This window comes from Dermochelys coriacea, chromosome 20, assembly GCF_009764565.3.
Source record: "Dermochelys coriacea isolate rDerCor1 chromosome 20, rDerCor1.pri.v4, whole genome shotgun sequence".
In the NCBI taxonomy this organism is placed as follows: Eukaryota; Metazoa; Chordata; order Testudines; family Dermochelyidae; genus Dermochelys; species Dermochelys coriacea.
Genome location: NC_050087.2, coordinates 4,591,530 through 4,599,832, shown reverse-complemented (window position 1 = coordinate 4,599,832; position 8,303 = coordinate 4,591,530). Strand labels below are relative to the sequence as shown.

At 52.0% G+C, this 8,303-nt stretch overlaps 1 protein-coding gene across 1 annotated transcript; it reads left to right on the top strand.

Moving 5' to 3' along the window:
• Positions 1-2,014: 2,014 nt before the first annotated feature.
• Positions 2,015-7,755, top strand: LOC119846141 (aquaporin-5-like). The gene is made up of 5 exons (XM_043506634.1): positions 2,015-2,435; positions 4,286-4,450; positions 4,916-4,999; positions 5,536-5,717; positions 7,265-7,755. Exons 1-5 carry the CDS (start codon positions 2,073-2,075, stop codon positions 7,293-7,295), a joined length of 825 nt encoding a protein of 274 aa, XP_043362569.1. The 5' UTR covers positions 2,015-2,072; the 3' UTR covers positions 7,296-7,755.
• The last annotated feature ends 548 nt before the right edge of the window (positions 7,756-8,303 follow it).

Below are 8,303 nucleotides of genomic sequence, written 5' to 3'. Positions count from 1 at the left end.
CAGACTCCTGAAAGGGGGACAGTTGTCTGGAAATGTTGAGAACGACTGCCCTAGAGGTATCTCAGGTCTCAGACAGGGAAGGGGGTGGGTGGGAGAAGGGTCCCTCTAAGGAGCAGACCTGGGACAATTGGCTGTGGCTGGGGGGAAAGCCTAGGAGCAGAATTCCCCTGCCTTTGCACAGACCAGCCCATGGTAACCCTCAACAGCACCTCTCCAGCCTGGTGTACTCTGGGCTTGCAAACACTCCCCTGCAGAGGGGGAGAAGGGCTCTGTTTATTTACCGTATGTGTGTAAATCTCTGGCTTGCGAAAGCCAAGGGGGTAGAGTCAAGTATGTGTGTGTTTGCAGGCGACAAGCCAGCTTTGCTTTCCAAAAAGCTCTGTCAATGTGCCTCACCTGCAACATGCCTGGATACCCAGCAAAGCTCTATCTCCCCCTTGCCAGCATCTCCCTCCTACTCCAGCCCTGAGCTCCCCCAATACCTTCGTCCTGCTGCAGCACCCTCTGCTATTCAAATCATGTGCCCTGCCCCAGTGCTGCCAGTCCTTTGCTATTCCAATTTGCTGGGCACCCACCCAGTGCAGCTCACCGCTGCAGATCCAGTCCTGGGCTCCTCTGCCAGCCATTTTTCACCTTCCCAGTGGCACCAGCTGTTATTCCAAGCCTAGGTACCCTTCAGAACTCTGCCAGCCTGCATTACCCAGCTTTTCCCTTCCCAAGCTCCCCTGCAGCTCTGCCAACCCACCTCAACCCTGCTCAGCCCCTTCGGAACTAAGACAGCAAAGCCGTGTGGTGCGGGGAACATGCCCAAATACCCATCGGGCCCTAGGCTGCGACCCAGCCAAACGCATTCCACTAGGGTGCTGAGACAGGATTTGAACCCCAGCTAGGAGGCAAGAAGTGTTTTAACCTCTGTTCCCCACAACCACCCACCTGCCAGATAGGATCAGAGCAGCTGCAAAGAGGAAAATATTTCCCTTTAGAGCACTGCCTCTCAACCTTTCCAGACGACTGTCCTCCTTTCAGGTGTCTGATTTGTCTTGTGAACCCCCAAGTTTCACCTCACTTAAAAACTCCTTGCTTACAAAATCAGACATAAAAATACAAAAGTGTCCCAGTGCATTAGTACTGAAAAATTGCTTCCTTTCTCATTTTTACCATCTAATTATAAAAGAAATCGATTGGAATGTAAATACTGTACTTACATTTCAGTGTTAGCAGTGTAAACAAGTCATTGTCTGTGTGAAATTGTAATTTGTACTGACTTCGCAAGTGCTTTTTATGTAGCCTGTTGTAAAACTAGGCAAAGATCTAGATGAGCTGCAATATGCCCTGGAAGACCTCTGTGTACTCCCCAGCGTTACGTGTATCCTGATGGAGAACCACTGCAACCATGCAGGAGACTGGTCTGCAAAGCCTCAGCATTTGTTCTACATAATTGAAGTCCCAGTTCTAATCCCTGAGTTCCTCCGGTGCATTGCTGGTCTGCACAATATAAATCCTCTAGCAAATCCCCACCTACCCCCGCAACATCCTGCATCAGCTAAGCACCAGGGCCCAGCTTCTAATCTCAGACATGCTGGTGTAAATCAGCAGTGAGAGTCACTCGGGATGGACCCTGAGAGGAGAAAATGACAAGGAGAGCTTCCCCCATCCAGGCAGTGAAACTGGCCAGAAATATGGACTTTGCCACCTTAAATCTAAGGAGGCAAAAAACCAAATACATGCTCCAGTTTGAAAATAAAAGCCAGACCCAAAGAGGCAGCCTGCTAGTTATGCTAACGACCACAAAGACATCGGATAGGGGGCCATTGTCTGGAGAGGAGGAAAGAAACACTGCCAATCAGCTGAGTCCTTCACTCTCTGAGAGGCGCTGAAGTTCTTTTCAGCTGTAAACTTTTCCAGCTGCCCAGGCGGGCTGGCCAATTCCTTGGCTCCACCCACCACTTTGGCAATGCAGCTACCTGCTGCTCCTGTATATATATGGCCCTGCGCCTGGCTGTTGTTTGCAGAGCCCAGACAGAAGAAGCCTGACACTCCTTTCTCTCCGATTACCCCCTCCCAATCCCACCATGTATAAGGAAATTTGCACCATGGCTTTTCTCCGGGCCATCATGGCCGAGTTTCTAGCCACCATGATCTTCGTCTTCTTCGGCCTCGGCTCAGCCCTGAAGTGGCCTTCAGCCCTGCCAAGCATCGTGCAGATCTCCCTGGCTTTCGGCCTGGCCATCGGTACCTTGGTCCAGATGTTTGGTCACGTCAGCGGTGCGCACATCAACCCAGCGGTGACCATCGCGTTCTTGGTGGGGAACCACATCTCCTTCCTTCGGACGGTGTTCTACATGGTGGCCCAGCTGGTGGGGGCCATTGCTGGGGCAGGTATCCTTTACCTGGTGACCCCAATCAACACCCGTGGAAACCTGGCCATCAACGCGGTAAGTCTCTTCCTGCCCACGGATTATTAATTGTGCCCAGGGCCTCAGCAACCCTACGCATGGGTTCCCAGCTTTGCGTGAGGAATCGGACCCGCCACGAGGGTTGATGAAGGCCAGTTCACCCTGGCGCTGGAGATACCTCTGTCCATGCAGATGGAGAGAGATGGGAGCACCATGCCGGCAGTCTTAGCATAACTGACATGGCGCTGACAGCACAGATTTATTATGCTGTGCAATTAATGAGGTGGGTTTTTTTTCCCTACATACTTCTCTTATCCTGAGGGCACGAGTAAGTCACAAGCACCTTTCAGATGGGCTTGACTCCAGCCTCTCTTCCTGGAGCCAGGGAGATCAGAGCAGGGAAAGGAGCTAAGCCAGGACTGGAGGGGAACCCACTTAAACCAGTGTGGGGGTGTGGGTGGGGGGAGAGTTAGGAGCCCTTTAGACCAGTATGCCCAGTCAGAGGAAGGAGGTTAGAAGACCCCCTTAAACCAGTGTGGAGGGGATGATAGGCGCCCACTTGGACCAGTATGAGGAATGTGGTTGGAAGATCTCTCTTTCCAGTATGACCAGTCTGAGGAAAGTAGCTGGGAGACCACTTAGACCAGCAGAGGAGAGATTGGAGGAGAAAGGGGGGCTCTTCATTTTTTGGGAGGAGAGGGTGAGATTAGAAGCCCACTTAGACCAGCATGAGGGAAATTTTGGGAACCCATCTGGGGGCACTGGGAGATCTCTTAGATCAACAGTGGGGAGTGTGGGTGACGGGAACCCCAGTTAGACCAGTAAGAGGCGGATTCCAGCCCCCTTTCAGACCAGTCTGAGGTGGACTGATTGCTGTGCAGGTGTTGATTCTTGGCGCCTTCAGCCTCGAAGGAGGGTTTGCAGGGGCTGTGTGTTCCTCACTGGTTGTTCTGTGCCCCTCCAATCCCTAAACTCCCCCCGCCCCCGCTAACTGTGCCTTGTGTCCCTTAATTTCCCAGTGCTTCCTCGCCACTTCCCCCTAACTGGGCCTCAGCCCCTTCCCAGCCCAATAGGGCTGGATCCTTCTGCCACGCAGCTGGCAAGAGATGAAAACAGGTGCACTGACACCAGGTGGTGATGGCTTATCCCACCCCAATGGCATCCCCGCTGGATCCCCGCTGTTCCCCCCTCAAGTCCCCGTATAGGGGGAGCTTACTCCAGTCCTCACCTCCTCCTCCATGTATTGCTCATGCCCTCACTCACTGAAGAGCGGAGTGTCTCTGGCTGCTCCGGGGCAATTTGGGTGTTAGCAAAGGGAGAAATCTGAAGGTGATAAGTGATTTGTAAATGCCTAGAGGGAGAAATGCACTTCCAGAAGGGGGTAGATGGAGGACACATAGATAGATAGGTTTCAGAGTAGCAGCCGTGTTAGTCTGTATTCGCAAAAAGAAAAGGAGTACTTGTGGCACCTTAGAGACTAACATTTATTAGAGCTTTCAGAGTAGCAGCCGTGTTAGTCTGTATTCGCAAAAAGAAAAGGAGTACTTGTGGCACCTTAGAGACTAACAAATAGTCTCTAAGGTGCCACAAGTACTCCTTTTATTTATTAGAGCATAAGCTTTCGTGAGCTACAGCTCACTTCATCGGATGCATCCGATGAAGTGAGCTGTAGCTCACGAAAGCTTATGCTCTAATAAATTTGTTAGTCTCTAAGGTGCCATAGATAGATAGGTAGGTAGATCAGATAGACCCAGTGGCATCTCCTTGCTAGGAATTTAAATGCAGTTGGGGGGGGAATACTGTAATCCACTGTGTTTTTAGGGGGTCGCAAAACTCTTCAGTCTGGCTCAGCTCAGCAGCCATTCACAATCCTTCTTGTTCACGTGCAGCTGAACAACAATACATCCCCAGGCCAGGCGCTGGTGGTCGAGATCATCCTCACCTTCCAGCTGGTGATGTGCATCTTTGCCTCCACGGATAAACGCCGGACTGACGCCATAGGCTCCCCAGCATTGTCCATCGGCCTGTCAGTCACCCTGGGTCACCTGGTTGGGGTGAGTGTCTGGGTGGCCGGGCAGGAGAGCTGGCCATGGGAGAGCTGGCCCAGCTACTCTCATCCCAACCTCTCCCAGTCGGGGGCGCTGTAAGTAGCAGGGCTGAAGGGCAGGCGATTGGGGGATTCTCCCAGCTACTCCAGCCGTTGGCTCTCCCAGCAGGGGGTGCTGCAGGGAGCAGGGCAGGGGGAAATGAGGGCTGTTCCAATCCCAGCAAGAATCCAGGGAATGGTGCATGGAACAGCACTGTAAGGAATGGGTCAGGAATGCTGGCTGTGGGGAAGCGTCCAGTTATTCCAGTCCCAGTCTCTCCCAGCAGGGGGTGGTGTAGGGAGCACGGCAGGAGCACTGACTGTGGGGGGAAGCCCCCAGTTCCTCCAGTCACACCTGGAGCAATGCCCCGGTCGCAGAAGGACTAGACCAAAGGGAAATGTGATCAGACTTAATTTCCATGTCGCTTTACAGATCTATTTTACCGGCTGTTCCATGAACCCAGCCCGATCCTTTGCACCTGCTGTTGTAGTGAAAAGATTCAGCACCGCTCATTGGGTAAGAATCCCCCTCCAGTAACAGTGGCTCACAGCATGGGGTCTGCAGCACACTGGTTGCTGGTTGGCAGGGGCTGGGCCACTGGTTGTTGGCAGCTCAAGAGCGAGTGAGGTCAGGGCTGAGAACGTGAGGGGAGGGTGTTTGAGTATAAGGAATTTGGGGCGGAGGGGAATCTGCTAGGAGATGACAACTGAAGGGGGCCATTAAGGAAGCACTTAGAGGCCAGTGGCTCCACTGCGCTAGGTGCTGTATGAACATGGAAGGAAAAATCCCCTGGGCTTTTCCATGGCTTGCTGTGGGGAAGCAGTGTGGCCTAGCGGATAGAGAAGTGGGTGGGACTCAGTACATGGGGATTCTATTCCTGACTCGAACACTGGCCTGCTGTGTGATTTGGGACAAGTCATGTCACTGTGCCTCAACTTCCCCATCTGTAAACTGGGGATAATGATACTGATCTTCGTACAGTGCTTTGAGATCTACAGCTGGAAAGCGCTACTGAAGGATTAGAGATTAGCATTCTACCCTTGGCTTCCCAGGTCTTCTGGTTCGGACCCATCATCGGTGCAGTCCTGGCTTCCCTGCTGTACAACTACTTCCTGTTCCCCTATTCGCTGAACGTGTCCGAGAGGGTAGCCATTGTGAAAGGCACCTACGAGCCAGAAGAGGAGTGGGAAGAGCAGAAGGAGCAAAGGACGAAGTCCATGGAGCTGACCTCCCCGTAAGAGCGATAGCTGGAAGGGAAAAACCAAAGAACAAGCCAAGACTCTCAATCTGTGGCCTTACAACCCAAAGACCAATAGTCTCTATACGCAAAAGAAGGGTGCATGTGATATCTGTGCACATACCCTGCAATGTGTGGGTGACTGATACAAATATTCCTGGCCAAAGAATAGAGACCTACACCCAGCAGAAGGGGTCCCACCAACGTCAGCCCTAGGCCAGACTGGCATTGACCCACTGCACCTCAGAAGGTCTTGTCAATTGCTGGGGTATGCCAGGATTTTTAGCATTATGCAATTGTGCCTCAACTACTTGACTTTGTCTTGGGACGAGCCCCAGATCTAAACATTTCCCCCGAGCCAAATACCCCCAGACTCTCTTTTTTATTTTTTTTTTTTGGGGGGGGGGGGGAGAACATTGGTGGAGGTGATAACCTGGTCTGAATTTCACAGCTCACCTCAAATGGGTGTGGGCGATTTCCACTTTTTCTTTTAATGCTCCATGGGTGCCCTGACAGGGTGCCATGCAGTTTTGTTGTAGCTGTGTTGATCCCACGATATTAGAGAGACAAGGTGGGCGAGGTGATGTCTTTTTTTGGACCAACTTCTGTGGGTGAGAGAGATGAGCTTCTGAGCTACACGGAGCTCTTCCTGAGCAAACCCAGCTGTGAAAACCAGTTCTGTGCAGCTCCAAAGCTTGTCTCTCTCAGCCATTACCTCACGCGCCTCATCTTTCACTTAGAGGGTCAACATAACAGGGTCCCCTCGTGATCCTGGATGATGGAAACCTGGACCGTCCTCTGTAGGGTCAAGGAGACATTCAGTAGCTCTTGGTGGGGTGGGGTGGGAATCTTAGAAACAGCCTGGCCTGAAGGGATTGGATCTCCCATTTTGGTGGCCCCATAATTGGCTTTGGGGGATGGAGGGGGTTAATTAAAAAGCCCATGAGAAACAAGCACAAGGCCTTTTAGATTATCCAGCTTCTGCCTTAGAGCATGACTAGGCCTCACCTCTGGGCATTGGGTATCCCACCCCCACCCAAGCAGTGGAGGTCTCTGGGCTTCCCCCTTCAGCCGACATTTGCGTAGGGCTGTACCCCATGGCACAGCAGAGATGGGAAGTGGGGGAGGGACAGAGAAAGGGGAGCAGGGAACAAAAGGAAGGAGACACAGCAAAGGGGGGAAAGGGCCGGGCAGATGGGTGAGATTAACGGGCCCAAGTCTTTCTGTCATCCCTAGGGCCTGGCATCTTCTTGGCAGGGCTGGAAATTCGATTGTTCTCCAGCCACGAAGCACAAGGTCACAACTGCCCAATTGGGAGGTAGCCTGAGGAGCCAGGAAAGGCCTGTAACCTGCAGTCCTAGCTTGCTCCATAGTCCTGACGGCATATCCCGTAAGCCCCAACCACACCCTCAGTTTCTGCTTGTTTTCTTCCCCTTCCTTCTCTTCCCAAGCTTCTCCTGAGAACCACATAATACTGACTAAGCTCTAAGGAGTTAACCCGGGGAAATAGCCTTTCTCTGAATTTCTCTCCACCCTCTGCTTAGGCCCTTGGAAAGGGCAAGACAGCAAGTGTAAAGGAGCAAGACTAGGTGGTTTGTTGTAGAGGATGCTGCTGCTTCTTCAGACGCGCTCATCTCCTCGCTAGCCTGCTGCGTCTTTACCTCCGTATAGCCGTATGCCTGATCTTTCACAAAAGACCACGATACAGGCCGGAGACCACATTTCTCGTGCGTCCAGAGCTCCCATTAAACCCCATGGAAGCACGGGGTGCCTGGAGCGAGGGAGGAGAAAGGGATGGGATGTGGCCTAAGGGCCAGCATGGCTGGTTTCGACAGACAGTTACGGCAAATATATTTTTCCCGTGGCGCATCCTATGTCCCAAACCTTTATCCCCCGGGGAAGCTGCTCTTTCCTGCATTGGCGATTCCTGTTTATTCGGTGCATGAAGGATATGATTTTGGACATTGTACTTGGATCTCTGTAACGTATTGTATTATTTATTGTCAATAAAAGACACCAAGGGTTAATCCTGAAAGCACAGCTGCCCCAGCACCTGATCATTTTTGTTCCATGATGTGTCGCACTAACCCTGGGCAACACCTCTGCTAGTCTCAATTAAGCCCATTATGCAGATGGGGAAATTGAGGCACAGCCATGGGTTAATTTCCAGGGGAACTGTGGGCACTCAGCCCCTCTGCAAATTAGGTCCAAGGTGTGTCCAGGGTGGGCACTCAAAAAATAGAGGCTTAGGTATGAGGCAGCTGCATGGCAGAGCTGGGACTGGAATTCAAGATCACTGTCCCACACTCTGCCCGCAGGTCAATGCTCTCTCTAAATGTGTTAAGAGGAGTCTGATGTTGTGCTAGGCCTGCTCACCACATGATGAGATTTCAGAGCTGGCGTTGAGGCCAGGGTGCAACAATCGCCAGAGGATTATTTATAATTATGTTTTGGAGGGCATTTAAGTGAGCTAAGAGGGAGAGCACAAGTAGGGTTACCAACGCTCCAGGATTGTCCCGGAGTTGCCAGGGAATTAAAGAGGAATCTTTAATTAAAGAGGACATCGTGTGATGAAACCTCCAG

Coding starts and splice junctions, on each gene's coding strand:
- LOC119846141 (XM_043506634.1), top strand. CDS start 2,073: ATGTATAAGGAAATTTGCACCATGGCTTTTCTCCGGGCCATCATGGCC. Junction 4,451..4,915: donor CCCTGGGTCACCTGGTTGGG/GTGAGTGTCTGG, acceptor GTCGCTTTACAG/ATCTATTTTACCGGCTGTTC. Junction 5,718..7,264: donor TCCATGGAGCTGACCTCCCC/GTAAGAGCGATA, acceptor CCCTCTGCTTAG/GCCCTTGGAAAGGGCAAGAC.